We start from the raw sequence: 18895 nt of genomic DNA, 5'->3' as shown, positions 1-18895 counted from the left end.
AAAAAAAAAAAAAAAAAAAAAAAAAAAAAAAACAAAACAAACCTGTAATACAGCATCTTTTTTCTTTTCTTTTCTTTTCTTTTTTTTTTTTTAACACAGTGAATTGTGTTCTCACACATTTGCTGGTGAGATCATAAACGGACTCTTTTCTGGGGCGTAATTTCGATGTCAGCTGTCTCAAAATGTCAAATCATTTTCTCCACAATGATAAATCTTAAATGTGGGGCAAAGATGTGCATACAAACATGTTCACTGTGGTGTTATGCATAAAATGAAAATTTGGAAACAGCAGACTAGTTTAGCAGTCGTTCAGAAAATCATGTATACAATGGCAGCCGCAGAGATGTCTCAGTGGTTCAGAGTGCCTTGTTCCACCAAAGGCTCTGAGTTAGGCTCCCACATCAGTGGCTCACAAGCCCCTGCATGTTAGCTCCAAGGGGATCTGATGCTCTTTGGGCTTCTGAGGGCACTGCAAGCCCTCAGAACACACATAGACATATAAATAAAAAAGATTTCAATGGAGTACTATACAACTAAATGCCGTACATAACAAGTTCATAGAGATGAATAAAACTAAATAGAAATAATACAGGGGAGAAACACAATTTTATCTTTGATAACAATTTTAAAGTTTTTGTTGCTTTTTCTTTTTGTATTGCAGTCTCTATGCAGCATAGGCTGCTTCAAGTTTGTAATTTCCCTGCTTTAGCCTCCTGAGTGTTGGCCTTCCAAGTATTCTCCATCAGACCTGGCTTGAATTTTTTTTTTAAATTTGCTTGTACAGGAGAACGAATTGAACGAACTATTAACTGGATTGAGCAACAACACTGCCTCTGGATGATGGTTTATTTTTTCGCCATTCTTGAGGAATCTAAACAACCTTAAAATGAAAGTTACTTTAAATGACATTATTTCTCTGATTACTATTTAATCCCAATAAGCATTTAAAAAACAGAAAAAAAGCAACTTCACCATTACATATGTAATGTATATATCTATGCATTAAAATGGTACCGTGTGCCCCATAAATATGAACAAATGTCAATAAGAAATAAAATGCATCGATATAATGGAACTTTAGCTTTCTGCCTCTCTTTGCTGTGCTTACGCAAATTTTAGACTTACATCATAGCCTCGGAGGACAGCCAGGTGGAAGGACAGAAGCTGGAGCGGAATCACACTCAGGATGCCCTGGAGACAGTCAACCGTGTGGGGCAGTTCGATGGTTTTATATGCGAACTTGGAGCTCTCAGTGTCATCCTTGGAACACAGTATGATTGGGCGGCCCTAAAGCAGAGAGAGAGGTTCAAGGTAATGTGTCTCTGAAAGAAGCAAACCCTCTCTGGCATCCGGCAGAGTTTCTGGAACTTTCTGGAGTCAGCATTACCCTTGTGATACTATTAATCCTTTGACTTTGCTAGAATTACTGGTGAGGTCGTGGGCATGCTTGCCACATGGAAAGGACAGTGTGTGGTGCTTCTTGGGGTGCTTCTTCTCCTTCCCTGGTCAGGTGCCTGCACTTTGTGCCTTTTCCTGACCCACTCCTAACTCTAATGGGCCTCATGGTCCAGCGATGGAAATAAAATCACGAACAAAGATGAATTGCGGATAAATGCCACAGGGGCAATAAAACATGAGTGAGAGGTATTAGTAAGTTTTGTTATGTGTTAGCATTGGCTGCCTCCAAGCACATTTGTGAGGGGTTATCTAGATTATGCTAAGTGAGGTGGGAAAACACATCCTGAAAGTGGGTGGCACCATTCCCTGGGCTAGGGTCCTGGCCTGCATAGAGCGTAAACTGAAGGCAGGAAAATGCCGCTTGCCTGCCTGCTTCCTCCAACCCTGCTACCATGACAGACCCTTTTGAGCCATAAGCCCAAATAACTTCTTAAATTGCTTTCATCAAGTAACTAGGATAGTCTGAAAGGGCAAAGCCAGGCCAGCTAGGTCTAAATAGTAAATTCAAGTCAGCCTTGGCTACACAGAAAGAGCTATGTAGCTCTTCGCATTGGACCATGAAGCTATTTACATTGAAGCCTTTCCCCTACCCCAAACACAATTGGAAGAGCCTATTGCCAATGCAAAGGCTCGGAGAAAAGAATGAGCTTGGCATGAGTGGGAATCAGAGCAGGGAGAAGACCTGGAACTCAGTGGACATGGTAAGGGGCCGTGCGATGCGGAACGGGAGAGAGGTCACTTCAGTCTTACGGGAAGCTGTGGTGAGAGGGTCTGCAGCAGAAAAGGGCACGATTGTGTTTTTATACTAGTATCCTTTTTTTTTCTTCCAGACAAGGTTTCTCTGTGTAACAGCCCTAGCTGTCCTGGGACTCACTTTATTAACCAGGCTGGCCTTGAATTCAGAGATCTGCCTGCCTCTGCCTCCCAAGTGCCAGGATTAAGAGTGTGTACCACCCCCACCTGGCTTAGTTCACTAGTTTTATACTAACTTTATAGGCTACTTTTTACACTAACCACTATGCTGAGATACGTGTGGCAGTGGCATCTTACCGGATTTCACCTACCTGTACCTTCATGAGTCTGAGTGCTCTCTACCCTCCTGTCCCCGTGAGGCCTGTGAATAATGTATCTGGCTGCTTAGTTCCTGGGAGGGAGCCAATCTACCTTTGGACTTGGAGCAATTAGAAGTGCTACTGCTCACGGTGGACTCCCTGTGCTATGCTTGAGTTTATTGCAATCACGATAACTCATGACAGACCATAAGAGGTTTCAGGATGGGGACTGACCACACCAGAAAGGTAAACGATGGTTAGAAAGTTGAAATTTGCGTCACCAAGAACAGAAGCAGGGCAGGAGAGCACGTTCCATCTATGTCTGCTTATGAAACCACAAGGAAAGTCTTGAAGTCACAAGGCCAAGGGAGCGTGCTGGTGACACCTGTCAATGTACCTGAAGGGGACCTCACTCTAAGACAACAGGAGCTACCCATCTGTAACCTTCACACTATGGCATCTTCTTCTGGGGCAGGTCCTAATTTGAACCCTTTATAATAATACTTTAATGATAAATATTGTCCTTTCCTAGGTTCTTTGAGTTGTTCCAGAGAATTACTGAATTGAGGGATTTGGGGAACCCTCAAATTTGCAGCCAGTCTGAGGTTTAAGTGCCCCTTAGTTTGTGGGTTTAGATGGGAAGGCAGTCTTTCGAAGGACTGTGTACTTACCCCGTGAAGTCTGACTTAACTCCAAAGTTATCATCAGAATTGCATTAACAGAAACCCTGGAGGGAAGCTCCACCCCTAGGATGCTGCACCTCCCGTCCCAGTCCTAGGATCCAGAGCAGCTCAGTGACAGTCTGGTCACTGGCCCTCACTAAGGAGCTGGAGAATATGACTTCAGGCTTTCTGGTTCCCTGCTAAATTTGTGTGGTACTCAAAAGGGCGCCCAAAGGGCCGGTGAGATGACTTAGTGGATATATGCTTCTGCCAATAAGCCTGAAGACCTGAGTTCCTGCCCAGAGCCCACTTGATGGAAGAAGAGAACCAATTCCTACAAGCTGTCTCTGGTTCCCATACATCTGCCACGGCACGTCCATGCCCCTCTTCCACATTAAAAGATAAATGAAAACAAAAGGGGACAGGACAGAGTGTGGTCACACCCACAGCAGCAGTCAGCTAGATAGGCACATGTGATACAGAACAGGTAAACAGGGAGGGACCCTGGTCCGCAGGAGAGACCTCACCTGGCGGGCAGTGACCTGCTGCAGGGCATTCTGGCATTTGGTAAAGCAAGGATCCTTCATGATGACCATGATGACCGGCATCTGCTTGTCGACGAGGGCCAGGGGCCCGTGCTTCAGCTCTCCAGCCAGGATACCTTCTGAGTGCATGTAGGTTATCTCTTTGATTTTCTGTGGAGACACAAGTTGGGATCAGTGTCACGCTGGGGAGACAGGGGGCTGCAACAGAGAAGACAGGGACAGAGGGATGCTGGGAGAGGGGGTTACTCTAGGGTAAGAGCTAAAGGTCTCTAAAGGTCAGCTATGCGGATGGGTGCGTAGATGGGCCAACAGCATCATGGGAAAGAGGATGGGCTGCTGTCCGGAGCTTGAACAAGGTTGCCCAGGTAGCGCCTCGCAGCCTCCAGGAAGAACAGTGACACCTCTCTTCAGTTCCATGCACAGTCATGTACCCAGACAGAACGTTGGAGTCAGTCTAGCCTGCCTTCACCCCACCCCCACTCCCTTGACAAGCCACTTGGCCTCCCCAGTTACCACAGATAATGGTGGCATTGTATTCTTAGATATGCTCTTATTCAATTAGACGGCTAACCATTCTCCCAATTTTAGATCCTTAATCACGTCTAAACAGTTGTTTAGACTGACTTATCAAGTAAATTCCATACCCCTATTATGTGAATTTCCCCCACTTTGTCCAAGTAGATCCATTTCCATTTGCTGTGAGGTTTTCATCATCACACCAATGAGAATCTTAAGGGAAAGATTCCTCCACTTGTCCAGAACTGGTTATTTGGGTCAGGCAAACCCTGTGAGGAACGAGGCTCCTCCTTGGAGACTACAGACAGCTGGCATGCTGGCCTCCCAGGAACCACACAGGGGCCATTGACTTGTGCCAGCAGCAGCCTAGACATGCCTTTCTTCGCTCGGAGACCAGCTTGGCGGCACAACTGAATGCACATCTTTCATCAGCAAGGCTGGGCCACCGCAGCTGACCCCCACAGCCAGAGAGCAGAACTATCAAGGGACTGAAAGTGTACCCCACCCGGGCTTTGCCTCTTCTGTGCCCCTGTTCCTTATGGGAGCCGGACTCTTGTAAGTGACCCGAGTTCACAGTGCAGGGATTGACTGATGCCGGGAAATGCACCAGGGGTTAACCTTCATAGCCAACTTGGTGGGATTGAAAATTTCATAAAAGCAAACTTCTGGGCATGTGCGAGAGAGTTTTTAGGTTGGCTTAATGGAGGTGCGGAGACCCGCCCTAAGTGTGGGTGAAATGGATCCATGGGGCTAGGATCCTGGACAGAATAAAAAGGAAGCTGGACATCAGCATCTGTCTCTCTCTGCTCCTTGAAGACACAGTGTGACCAGCTACCTTCAGCTACCCCCAAACTGAGAGCCAAAACAAACACAAACCCTTCCTTTCTCAAGTTGCTTTTGCCGGGCAGTTTATCTCGGCCAGGAGAAAAGCAGCTGACATATGTTTGGTCTCTGTCCCTTTTAGTTTTTAGCATGTAGTCCCTAAATCCTTACAGTGTTCATAGTGAGAGGTGACTTTCCTTGCTAATGAGAGCAACAGGACAGGTCTCTCCTATCTAGAGCAGCGCTGGTGTAGAGAATTGGGATTTCCGGCTTTACGGCAATCCATCCTTGTCGGGCAGACGCGGGTTGAAGGCTAAGTTCATCACCAGTGGCCGATGACTAAATCAATTAAACCTATGTAAGGAAGCCTCCACAAAAACACAAAAGGACATCTGGGAAAGCTTCTAGGTCGCTGAATAAACGGTTCCAGGAGATTGGCCTGATCAGAGACGATGGTGAAACGCCACATCCCTTCCCAGACACCTTGATCTGTGTATCTCTTCCTGCATCTGGGGTTCATCAGTACACTTGGTCGTAGTCTTTACAATGAGGCAGTCATATAAGGAAAGAATTAATCTGCAGAAGACGCATGTGCTTGAAGCTGGCACTCAGAGGTCAGTTTACTCCCAGCTACAAACATCTGCAATACTCCCTAGATGTCTTCTGTGAGCCGCCCATTGACTGGGTACGCTAAGGAGGGGAGCCAATATCCTCGGCACTCCTGCTGTGGTTCCCTTTAATCTTGTAAGGCATTCCGATCAATAGACAGCAAACTGATGGTGAGAGATGTGGAAGCCCAGGAGCCAGCTTTGCCAGCCCTCAGCGGCCCTACACTTCCAGCACCTTGTCTCAGCCATCCCAGCTTTCTCTCACATTGCTAATTTATAGTCATGGGGCAAAATAGGTAGTCATCAATTTTTTTTTAAATTCAGGCTCACTGCTGCGGGAATGCAAGCTCTTCCCCCTTTGGAAGTTTGAGATTTACAAGGAAGATCTATAGAGATCTCGCAATTTCCAACTGCCAAAATCCTTCCCACGTAGGTTGCTTCTGGTAGTGGACCCGAATTTGATTTTACTTCCTCTATGCAATCTGTTTGTATAGAGGTGTGTGTGTGTGTGTGTGTGTGTGTGTGTGTGCGTGTGTGTGTGTGCATACCTTGATGTCATTCCTCAAGATCCACCCACTTTGGTTTCTGAGACATGATCTTTTATTGGAACCTGGTGCTCCCCAAGTCAACTAGACTGGCTGATCAATGAACCGCAGAGATCCTCCTGTCTCTATCTATCTCCCCAGTGCAGGGATTACAAGCACATACCAGCTTTTTTTTTTTTTTAACATATAGAGTCTCAGAGGCCAGGCACTTGAAGAAGCTTCACCCAGTGCCCTTTTCCCCTCCCCAGGAGACTGAGAACTCCCTGGGGACAGATAACCTACCTCACTCATTTCTGTGACTCCGAGGTAAGAGGCAGCACTCAATGCAGGCCCATTCGGGTGGCTAGTGTGTTTGTAAACCCTTCCCTTCCAACACTGCGCCCTGCCCTCCTTTCCCACTGGCTTCTTACAGCATCTCCTAAACCTGCCTCCTTGTTGCTCTGGGAAACTGTGTTACTGGAAGTGGAGGCTGGGCAGAGAGGGACTCACCAAGGCTCCTTCCAGGCACGTGGCATAGTTATATCCCCGTCCCATCACCAGGAGTGACCTTTGTGTGTAGAGCTCCAGGGCCAGGTCATGGATCTTCTCATCCAGAGACAATACTTCTTTGATCAGCTCTAAGCAATGCAAAGAGACAAGGGCGAGAGCCTGTCATTCTGACTTCCAAACATCCATAAGGAAAATCATTGGCTCTAACAAGGTTTAGAAACTTATACTGCTCAGGAGACACTGCTTCCATGCATTATTTAGAAAGCTTTAAACTTAGTTCTGCCATAACTTGGGATACTGGCCAGAACCTTGTCAGGCTGGCAGTTCCTGTTTGTGTGAGTATGCTTGTGAACATCTATCTGTACCGTAGGCTGTAAGCTCTCATTTCCAGCTCCTTGTCAACAGGAAGTAAACCAAGAGCCAGAGTAAATGAAAGCACCCCCTGGGAAGACACAGGACTGAAATTCCAAATTAACTCCTCAGTTCCTTGCCCTGGGAGGGGGCCCAAGGCAAAGCCAGTGTAAGCCAGACCTGTTGTGCTCAAACTTCCTGGTCCTGGGACTCTATTTATACTCTTGCTAATTACTGTAATCCTCGAGAGCCTTAGTTCTTCTGAGTTTTAGCTCTCAACATTTATTGAATTTGAAGATAACACTAATCAGCTAGGCAAGGTGATTTATGCCTTTAATCCCTGTACTCGGGAGGCAGAGGCAGATGGATCTCTGTGAGTTCCAAGATAGCCTGGTCTACAGAGCGAGTTCCAGGACAGCCAGGGCACCCTGCCTTGAAAAACAAACAAACAAACAAACAAACAAAAACTTTAAAAGTACAGCGTCATTCACTGGAAAAAAATCATTGGAAAGTAGTAACAGTAATAAGCCTATAATGATAAATTTTCAAAAAATGAGTGAGAATGATATTGTTGGACATCTTTTAAAAAATTGTTACATGTATTTGTGTGTATGTTCATGCACACACACACAATTGTGTGTAGAAATCAGTTCTTATACCATGTGGGTTTGTAGCAGCCCAACACCTTTATGTGGTGTTAGAGTCTGACTTTTTGATAAGAGAGTTGACACCAATCTGCTTCTGCGTTTGAACTGCTGTGATTTTTGTCACTGTTACTGGAGTACAGGAATGCAACCGGGCCTTACAAAGATTGGTCTTTGGAAAAGGGAAAGGTTTTAAACGCCTTCAACTAATTAGGAGTGTTCTTTGATTCTGCATCAGACAAGAAGTAAGTTTCAAGAAATGATGTCATACAAAGGCCCGGAGATAGGCAAATCTAAAAATGGACTAGTTTAGTTATGAACTTTATTTTACAAATAACCTTGTTAAAAATTGTCAACTTCTTAGTTGAAAGGAAGGAAGGAAGATAAAGAAAGAAAGAAAGAAAGAAAGAAAGAAAGAAAGAAAGAAAGGGAAAAACTTCAAATCTGGGAATTGGCTAAGTAGAGACAAGCTTTCCAAATTCTAAATGTTGGTTGAAAATTTGACCTTTGTTATTGGCAACAAGTACTGTTGTTTGTTTCACTTGAGAAGCCGGGCTAACTAACTTCCTTCATTTTAAGGTAAACATCCGCAAGAACGGCAGCTCTTTAGAACGGCAGCTCTTGTTATTTACAGACAGACAGTCAGGAGAGAGAGAGGAGGCCCTGGAGTTCTGATGACAACTGAGGCTTTAAATCTTGGTCTAGCAGGATTTGCTGGGCAGTTTGGGGAGGGGGACGGGGGGGGGGGGACATATCATTGCATAGAAAGATCTAGAAGGAGAGTCATTAACAGCATCCTTTATATGAGAGTAAAGGAAGAGAGAGACCCAAAGGAGCTCAGCGAATTTGAAAATACAGAAAGCCACATTCTGGACTTACCAGGTAAAGATCTGAGACCCCGGATGATCTCTTGCCTCCTGTTCTGTAGAGAAATTCGGTCTTCAGACATCATCAAACCAAACATCACCAGGGAGATGAACTGGCTGGTGTAAGCCTGAGGACGAAGGAGGGGGACTGTGAAGACTTCAGCTCAGAGGTGTTTAGGAGATAGGAGAGCTAAACAGCATGGACAAAGACAGGGAAAAGACAGAATGGCAAATCGGAGATGAGGAGAGGAAGGGAGAGAGCGGAGGGGACAAGAGCCAAGGTGCCAAGGTGCAATTGCAAGGGCACCCATCTCTCCAGCTGACGCCACCACCCAGGTTCTCCCTGGAGAACACAAACTTCTCGTACCTTGGTGCTGGCCACCCCGATCTCCGGCCCTGCATTGATGTGGACACCACAGTCAGTCTCCCGGGAGATGGAGCTGCCTACAGTGTTGGTGATGCCCACAGTCAGCGCCCCGCGGTCCTTACAGTATCGCAGCGCCAGGAGCGTGTCTGCAGTCTCTCCTACAACACAGGGATGTTATCAGCCAGTGTCTGCAAGTGCAGGTGCTAGGCCAGCTAGAACCCTCTCCTCCTCTCCTCCCTGCCTCCTCATTCCCCCCCTCCTCCTCGTCCTGCTTAGACATTCAAAGCCTGGCCAACACTGAAATGAAAGTAAGGGTTCGACATCCTTCCCGTTGTCTCTTAGATTGAAGGTCTCATTACTCTTTATGTAGCAAGCACGTTCTTAGTCCGTTTCTTTGAATCCTTATGTCGACACCATGGAGGCCTCAGTCCCCACTTCCCTTCGGGATGAGGAGTCCAGAGAAATGAGACTTCGTTATCTCCAACTAGGCCTTGCAATTGGCTTGGAATGCCGTTCTGGGACCCTAGGCTGCCTGGGTCGGATTTGCTGAGGTATAGCCATTGAAAAGCAAGACTGCCCACATGGTGCTTCTCAAATACAACTTGCTTGATGGAAACATTTCTTGCAATTTCCCAGTGTAGACTCAAGTAGTTTTTCTAATTAGGCCACCTCAACAGCATAAGTGGGTACTGACTCCCGATTTGCCAATTTTAAAGAAACTAAAGCAATGAGGCCGATATAAAATCGAACCCAGTGAATTCTCAACCTTCTGGTTGTGCCATCCACAAGGTCACTGCTCTCGATTGTGTTCAACTTAGCTCCTGACCTGTCCCCAAAACTGGTGTCACCAAATGCTTCCAGATGGTCTAACTCCCCTCTTCCTTTTTCTCTTTAGACAGCTGGGTTTCCAGCACAGGACTTGAAGCAAAGTCAGCATCGGTTAGAGAAGGTGGGAAAAGGAAAAAGATGGAACCACCTGCATTAGCCCCAATCTCAGGTTTTGGTGGCTTGCTGTTTGCTTACATCTCCTTTAAAACCCAGATACTTCCTCCATAGACCTATGGGCTGCCCCGTACTGTCTTCATGTGGAATCTACCTACTTTTCGGTTACTTTCCCTACCTATTCATGAACTGCGTTAAGGCTCTGATGGGAAGGTCAACCCGAAGGCAGGCAGTCAGTCAGTGGGATGATGGATGTGCCTGCATTAGTTTTTTCTCAGCTTGTCGTGAAAATGGAAATGGTATTAAAAATTCAAAAGGGAAGCAATACTAAAATCCCCCCTAGGATGTTAGAATAGTATGGCCAGTTTCCAGTAGTGATAATGACATTCTGGGCTTATGCTCTGTCATCTTTGTCTCACATTCCCAGTTATCTGTGGAGACAGCTGTCACATGATGCTCAGGATTGGGAATAACTTCCAGAGATGGTCTAGAAGAGGAGACGGGTGAGTTGCACACAGGGATGACCCTACATTGGCTTGGTTGGTAATTTCTAAGGTTAGATGACTCATTATATGAATATTCCTGCTTTTATAAAGGTTTGGAATTCACCAAAATCGAAATATTCCACAAATCCTCCTTAAATCTCCAGGCATGGCTCCAAGGCTCTGGCTAAGCTGACGTACACCTTTACCTGGTGTGAGGAGGATGCCCAGGTAAGGCTCACTAAAGGAAAGCATTCCCTTCCCCTTAACCAGAACCGTGTCTTCCATGCGCTCTATGCCTCCCCCTGCTGGATAGTGTGGACACTGCACATAACAGACCTGCAGAGCTTGGACACAGAGCCTACTATGGACTGAATAAATACAAGGATGGGACTCTCAACCCAGTGGAGTTGAGATTTTTCTTTCTCCTCTAAATTAATCCCGGAAAACACTTAGGAACACATTGGCGAGCGTTCTTGGAAGACTTATAATAGCACAGCACACCAACTTCTCCGAAATCTTGCCACAAGTTCCATGGATGCTGCCCTCGTGGGACATCACCCATGCTGAGGAGGGCGATCCCTTTGAGTCACCTATGGTCCCATAAGTAACATCAATAACCTCACTGGCTCACTAAACTAGCCTTGGGTGGAATCATTTTCGCCTGTCCTGTGGGGTGAAAACATGTTGGGTCACATTTCCCCAGGAAAGCTCACACAGCAGGGTACAGTGTTGCTGGTAACAGAGGCTTTTAAGGGTTTAAATGACCCAGTGTGTGAGAGCATGTGCGGTACACGGCAGGCTCACAGAGGCACTGGAAGAAGGGGGAAGGTGATGTTGTCTAGAGAAGAGAGGTTGGAGATGAGCCAGTGGAAACCTGGCCATGCCGTCTGTCTCCCTTACCTGATTGGCTTATGAAGAAGCAAACATCATCCCTGAACACAGGTGTGTTCCTGTCCAGAAAATCACTGGCAAGTTCAACCATCACAGGGAGCTCGGTCAGTTCCTCTAAAACTTGCCGTGTCTGAAGCCAAAAAGAATAGACCATGAATGCCAGGCGCATCTTTAATCCCAGCGCTCGGGGAGGCAGAGGCAGGTGGATCTCTGTGAGTTCAAGGCCAGCCTGGTCTACAAGAGCTAGTTCCAGGACAGGCTCCAAAGCTATAGAGAAACCCTGTCTTGATCCCCCTCCTCCCCCCAAAAAAGAATAGACTCTGAAGTCAGTGATGGGCTTTATAGGGACACTGGGCATTGGACTCGAAGGACAGTTTATGACATGGTCCCTTGCTGTCCCAATGGTATGGGAGCTTCAGCCACTCACAGGCCACCTCACTGGAAGAAAGGACTCAGTACACTTCTCAAGCTGGCTCACAGGAATGAGTCCAAGGACTTGGTCAAATCCAGAGGCCAGTGTATTTCAGCACTGTGACCAGCATCTTGGTCTTGGCTGCTGTTAACCTCCCAGGACTACCTAAGGTCTGGTGGGTTGCACTTACAGCCACAGCAGCGTGGTAGCTGGTTCCACAGCCAATCACGATGAGCCTTCGGCATCGTCGAATCTCCTTCAAATGGTCCTTCAGGCCACCCAGGAGCACTGTAGGACACGAGACAGGTTATTAATGTCGACTCTACATAGGCCTGCATTCAGCGGAGCAAGGCACGGACAGGGGCTTCCCACCTGTGTTGGTCTCTAAATTCACCCGACCTCTCATGGTATTAAAGACTGATTCCGGCTGCTCGAAGATCTCCTTCTGCATAAACGCACTGAAGTTACCTGGCCAGGGAGACATCACCAAGGTAAGTAACTCTAATTTAGATAGATTTTTTTAATGCCTTAACTGTTAACCAGGAAAGCATAGGAAAAGGCTTAAAATGCTGTTGCTTTGTGTTTCTGCCAAGATGTCACCATGCCACAGGGCTGGTATTTCCCACAAAGCCCCCCAAGATTGTAAAGAGTGTCTGCAGGTGTCTTCCTGCCTGATGCTATGGAAACAGACCAGATGAAAGCAGGTCAGATACAGTGACCATCCAGTTCACACATTAGACCCTGCAGTTTCGAGGACTTGGGGTCCCCTCCATCCTCTGACCGCTGAGTGCCTGCTCTTCAAGGCAGGTGCGCAGGGACTCCTGGAAGATACGTGCCTTTCATTATCTGCTGCAGTTCCATCTGCAAGGTCTGGATGGCTCTGGAAGGGTCATCACTAGCTGAGCGCTTGATTCGGTGAATGGAGAGCTTCCCATCAGCCACTGCGGCGATGTCATCATCTTCCAAGAAGATGACCCGGTTGGTGTGTTCTATGATGGCACTGCAAGGAGGGAAAAAAGACATCAGAGTTCATGTTCCACCTTTAAAAGTAACAAGGTGGCAGCCACTTGCTATTTCTCAGACATGGGATCCTTATCATTTTAGGCATTACAGTAAAAATATTCACAGGCAAGCCCTCCCATACTCTACACGTCTCTCCCCCATCATTTATTTTGAATTCTAACCTTAATGTTTAACCCAGTAGAGGATGTATGGAAACACACCATTTCTTCAGCAAACTTTTTAAAAGTATCTCTTAAATCTTAAGGGCTAAATTTTAATCTATTATAATACCAACATTCTTTTCACACTTAACAATTCATCTCCAAACCATCAAGTATCTAATGTGTTCAAATCCCCACCTCCCAGAAAATCTAATGGATGTCTTTTTATAATTGGTTTCTTCAAATAAGGTCATGGCACCTTTGGAGGGGTTAGGAAAACGTACACTATTCTGATTATAAAGCAAAAGAAATAAGTGCTTGGACATGTTATAGCATGTGTGTGGAGGCCAGAGGGGACTTACAGGAGTCGCCTCCCCCTTCCAGCACGTGGGTTTGAGGATCATCCTGGCTGTGAGAGCCTGAACCCACGGAACCATCTCGCTCGCTCAGCACTTGAATCTTAAAACTATACAGTTTGCGAAGACAAGTTTCTCCTCACATAGTAGACTCTGCTAATAAAGAACAACTAATAGAATAGTTCGTGGATTACTAGTTACGAGTGACTCGAGTCAAGGGTCTTGAGTGGCTGCTGAAACCAAGAGGTGACAGCTGAGAGGATCTCCAGCCAATGAATAGGAACTGAGCCTCTGATCAAGTACAGCGAGAGAAATGATGGACTGGTATGTGCCTTCTGATGGAAGGACACACTACCACACATGTGATCTCGCTAAAACCTGAGTGAGGTCTAACTTCTAGATGCTCGCTGCCCCAGTTGGCTTCAACTCTCAGCCTGGCACAGCCTAAAGTCACCTGAGAAGGGAGGGGGGTCCTAACTGGGGGATCACCCAGATCAGATGGGGCTGTGGGTGTGTCCGAGGGAGGTTGTCGTGATTGTTAGTTGATGGAGGAGGCTCCTCCCACTGTGGGCAGCACCATTCCCTGGGCAGGTAGTCCTGGGCAGTAGAAGAAAGCTAGCTAGGTTGGAATCAACAAGTGCGCCAATGAGTAGCTTTCCTCCATGGTTTATACTTCAAGTGCTGCTGGAGTTCCTGCCCTGACTTCCGTTGTTGGTGGAAAGTGACCGGAAAGGATAAGCTGAAAAACACTCCCCCTCCCCTCAGTTCCTTTGGTTGTCACGCCTGTCGCAGGCACGGAATGAAACGAGAACGCTTGCCGGTGCTGAGAGGCTTGGTTAAAGTGTGGCTGTTCTCACTGTTAAGACTCTACAGTGCTTAATCATAGGAGAAGCTTCTAGAAGGAATGAGGTAGGCCTGGTCCCTGCTGACAGCTCGGTGGTGACTGCTGCGATGTAAGATTCCCACATCTTTATTCTCTGGGAAGCTGCCGGTATTGTTTCTCACAGCTTGTCAGATGGCTTTAAAAGGGTGTCATTATTTTGCCTATGAACACTATTTCATCCCCCCCCCCGCCCTGTATTCGTGCCTTTTCTAATTTTAGAAACACCTGTGTCACTGACTATAAGGTAAGAGCTCAGTGGTTTTGAGCACTTCTACAAAACGAGGACTTCAGCCAGTTATAATGCCAGATACCACCTACAGGTAACCAAAATCTGTTCCAAGTCGTAACTCTCTAGTTTTCCCTCACCCCACCCTCTCTTTTCCCCTTTCTCCCCTTACCCCAACTTTTCTTTCCCTGTGCCTGTGTACCTCTAAAATTTAAAATATCTCGGACTGGTGAGGTAGCTCAGTGGGTAAGGGTGCTTGCCACTTGCCACCAAGTCGGACAACCTCAGTTCAGTCCTGGGGAGAGATTCAAGTCCTACCAGCTGTCCTCTGACCTACATAGGTCCTCCAAGAGCACGCACACAGTTACTCTTTGGGTACACAGTCCCAGGGAAACAGTAAAGATGTTGAGCTACCTTGCATCCGAAGCAAAGAAGAACTCCACAGCTTTGTCGCCCACGGCGTGCAGACAGGTGGAGCTGTCCAGGCGCTTCATCCTGGTCTTACAGATATTCTTCACATTCTCGATATTGCCTAGTAAACGAAAGAATGGGTTGCGAGTCTCAGCAGGCTGCTTCATTTGCATACCACGTGGCAAGGAACCCATTTTCCTCTTTTGAATATTGTGTGGGAGAAATCTGCAATTTTTAGCTATGGCTGTGCCAGCCAAATCACGTAAAAGCTCCCCAAATAGCTCAGTAGTGCTGAAAGAGCTTTTAAATGGCTGCGGAGGGAGAGAGCAAGGCAAACGAAAACAACCCAAAGAAGCTCGAATCAGGGCACGGTTACCAATCTCCCAAGCTGCCTGCTGCTCCCTCTATTTCTGTGCGGGTCTCAAAATATTCACAATGAAATGTTCCATCCATTGCATGAGCATCTTTGAAACCCTGAGCCACACAGCAGCTGGGTCCAAGACAGAGTGTTGGGGGTGCTGACGGTATGGCTGCCTCCAGACAGAGCTGGCTGCAAGGGGGTGACTGACTACCCTGCAGCTGACTGCTGATGTCTTCAGGGAACTCACATGTCCGATATAAGATGGGGATCTGCTCTGTGGAGAGTTTGTATTTGCTTCGTACCCCTATGAGCAGTGGGCTGCCTCTCCTGCGGGAAGAAAATATCAAGTGACCCATCACTTTGAGACCCCAGGATAGATGTCTTCCCAGCCTCTCAGTACGCCCTCCTTTCCCTGGACATCTTGACTATAAGAGGATGTCTTCCAGGTTTGGAGCACGGACCAACAGATTGGCATGGAGATGCCAGCTCCCTCATATCCTCTCCCAGGTATCTGACCAATTAGCCTGGTAACATGCTCTCCCCACTTTTATGAGATGTTGAGCTCTCGGGTCTCCAAATCCCCATAAGCAGCTAACCAACCCACATGGCTAGTTCTCAGGGGCTGGACATTTACCATGAGAGGAAAGCCTGGTGTTCACAGAACATGGAGAAATTATTTGCAAATACTACACTATGCTATTTTATACAGGGGACCTGAGTGTCTAAGGATTTTGGTATCTGGACAGGGTTTAGTGCCAGAACTCCCAGAAACACAAAGGGAAAATGGTACTGTACTCCGTGGGCTGCAAAGGGCGGTTTCCAGGGTAGACGTTGGCTTAAGTGATACCTAAGGGAAACTTAGAATCTTTGACCTGTACAAAGTGAGTTTTGTCACAAAGGGAACAGTGCAGGAATGACAGAAGCTGACATGGGTGAGGCCTTGGTGCCCATCTGTCACCAACACCAGGTTCTCTGATTATCATGGGATAGACTCTTCAGTATGCACTTCACAGTACCTTTTTCCTGCTTACTATTGCTTTGGCCTAAGCTTGCTGAGGGTATTAAGTCACGATTTTTATTTATTTATTTATTTTGAGACAGGCTTTCTCTGTGTAATGACCCAGGCTGTCCTAAAACTCTCTTTGTAGACCAGGCTGGCCTTGAACTCAGAGAAATCCACCTGCTTCTGCTTCCCACGTGCTGGGATTAAATAAAGACGTGTACCACCACCATCCTGCTTTAGGTCATGATCTTAACGGCATCCTGCCTTCCAAAGGCAATTCTCTGCTTTATCTTATAGATTACAGCACTCACATCAAACAAGTAGATCACTTTCATAATTCATACAATCTAGTTCTCTGCATCTTAGAACCCAGGCAGGCAACATTCCAGAACCTCAGTTCCTCACTACCCTCTGTCTATCCATGCAGGATACGGTAGTATTGCCTCCAACTGAGAGCTGGGGAGATAGTTCAGCTGACCAAGTGGCTACCATCTTTCCCCCAGAAAGCTACTTAAAGGCGGAACACAATGGGTGGCGTGTATGTCCATAAGCCCTGCAGGTGGGGAGGGGAGGCAGGAGAACACTCAGACTGGAGACATGTGGCTCCTTGGAATTCATTAGCCAGCCAGCCTACAGCTGGATGGATGGGTGAGCTCCAGGTCCAATGATACCGTGTCTCAAAACATAGAGTGAAGGGGCTGGGTGGTGACTCAGTAAATAACAGCACGCACTGATCTTGCATAGGTCCTAAATTTAGTCGCTAACACCCCCACGATGTCTCATCACTATCCACGAGTCCAGTTCTATTCCTAAGTCCAGATCTGATGCCCTCTTCTGACCTCTGACGGCAGCAGGCACACAAGTGGTACAAATACATACGTGCAAGCAAAACACTCACCATACACATAAAAGAGAAAACACCTGATGTGGACCTCTGGCCTCCACATACACGTGCACCCTCATGCACACGTGTCCACAGTGGCGCGCACGTACACACACACATACACACACAACCTCCAGTGTAAGCCTGAAACTATAGACCGTGAACTCATTACACACACGGTCTTCATATGTATTCACATATGATAGTTCAATTTAGGTGCAGTAAGGGACTAACAAAAACAAAAACAAAATAAAAAAAATTATAAGACTGCACCACAACAAAAGTTATTTTAAACTTTGAGCTGTCTGTTTCTGGACCTTGTTTGAGCACTGATAACTGAAACCTTAGCGTGTCACACTTTACATTGATTGGGGGTGGGGAGGGGACTTCTGTAGCTAGTGTGTCCAACATGTTAACTGACTGGTAAGAAAACACAGAACACACTTTGTTAGGACCACCGAAGGGTGTTTCCAGAATTTGACTTCAATAGAGCGAGCTAATTTTTTTGTCTTGAACAATTTCTTTCTCATATAGACTGATGTGCTCTGTTAGTCTTTGAAAGTTTTGAAGAACAATTATCCATCTGAAATATGTCTCTGTACACCTAAAAAAACCTAACTAGCATGACTACAAGCTTGAATATTGTAGATGACTATCTATTAACCTGTATTTCTTAATTATACATTACAATTTTAAATGAGCTATACAAACACAATACCTTAATTAAGAGCAGAAATATACACATAACAAAATTGACCTTAAATTTGTATCAATAGACCAGGATCTGTACCCATGCAAGGTATCCATCTCTATAGCAAACCACTGTTTATTAACAGTCTTGATCCAGCCCATATGCAGGCATTTGCTGTGTCTGCCTGAATCAGACACACCCCTATTATTTCTTTAGCAGTGACAGGCCTGTTTCTCATGAGCATGACGTACTCAAGACCCCCCTTCTGATTTCTTGAAATAGGGGACAAAGTTCGGAAAGACTGAGGAAAAAGTGCTGAGTACCCTGACTATTTTTGTATCATCCTTTGTTGTGTCTAAAACTAATCTGAGACCTTGTTCTGGGTCCAGCGAGGAGCTAGCTCAAATCGCCCCCAAATAATGATAGGTCTCACACACACTGATAATAGTACCTAGGGGTATCTGGGTTTGTGGGTAAGTGGCTCCCTGATCTTATTGTTCAGATCAAGCTCTCTTTTAAGAAGCAGACACCCCCTGAGATGTCCCAAGGGCCGGCCTGGATGGCCCGGCCATCCATTATAGGCAATTTAGAAAACTCAGGCTTTATTGCTTCCTCGCCTCACATTCATTTGAAACAGTAATATCACGTTATAAGATTTTCAAGGGAGCGTCTAGATTTGATAGGGACCAGCTGGCATTTTATAATTCTATTCTATGATTTGATGAGATTATATTTCAAATGACATATTAGTCCCTGCCCCAAGGTAAAAAGTAAGACTATGATAAATTCATCTGATTTTCTGGGTAGCTATTGTGACCATCTTCAAGGGACAGTCTCACTCACTCTGACCAGGTCTCCCAGGGCCACATATATATTCGAAATGGCTCCTCTGTGCTTTTAGAATAAAGCCAGCAGCCCACGGGACACCAAGGTCCCTTAGAGCTGGGCTTCTACCAGACCCTCCACTCACCCTTGCCTGTCAAGTTCACAGGGCAATGTCTGTAACTGCCCGATTCACTACTGCCCCCAAGCCTAGCCCGCAGCAGGTATCAGTAAACATACACGGAGATGGAAAGTCCTATCTAGGAACCCTCTATCCTTCTCTGGCCTCTAGAGCAAGCATCCTGAAAAGAGACTGGATGTCCCAAGGTCTCCAGAAACCTGCTCATAGTAAGGGTTTAACAAATATCAGTTGGAGCGGGCGATGGTGGCACACGCCTTTAATCCTAGCACTCGGGAGGCAGAGGCAGGCGGATCACTGTG

At 46.4% G+C, this 18895-nt stretch overlaps 1 protein-coding gene across 3 annotated transcripts in view; it reads right to left on the bottom strand.

Moving 5' to 3' along the window:
* Gfpt2 (glutamine-fructose-6-phosphate transaminase 2) overlaps positions 1-18895 on the bottom strand; it is a 52174-nt gene that overhangs the window by 2495 nt on the left and 30784 nt on the right. For all 3 annotated transcript variants that reach the window (XM_050158527.1, XM_050158526.1, XM_050158525.1), the window contains exons 8-18: positions 15303-15382; positions 14698-14815; positions 12492-12655; positions 12028-12123; positions 11846-11943; positions 11253-11373; positions 8926-9083; positions 8572-8686; positions 6698-6825; positions 3700-3867; positions 1126-1287 (exon numbers count right to left, since the gene is read on the bottom strand). In XM_050158527.1, coding sequence (XP_050014484.1) covers positions 1126-1287; positions 3700-3867; positions 6698-6825; positions 8572-8686; positions 8926-9083; positions 11253-11373; positions 11846-11943; positions 12028-12123; positions 12492-12655; positions 14698-14815; positions 15303-15382 — 1408 coding nt within the window. The remainder of the gene's footprint in view (positions 1-1125; positions 1288-3699; positions 3868-6697; positions 6826-8571; positions 8687-8925; positions 9084-11252; positions 11374-11845; positions 11944-12027; positions 12124-12491; positions 12656-14697; positions 14816-15302; positions 15383-18895) is intronic.

Source organism: Alexandromys fortis, unplaced genomic scaffold, assembly GCF_014885135.2.
Source record: "Alexandromys fortis isolate MF-2015 unplaced genomic scaffold, M_Fortis_MF-2015_v1.1 scaffold_99, whole genome shotgun sequence".
Lineage (NCBI taxonomy): Eukaryota > Metazoa > Chordata > Mammalia > Rodentia > Cricetidae > Alexandromys > Alexandromys fortis.
This window is presented reverse-complemented; position numbering and strand designations above follow the sequence as displayed.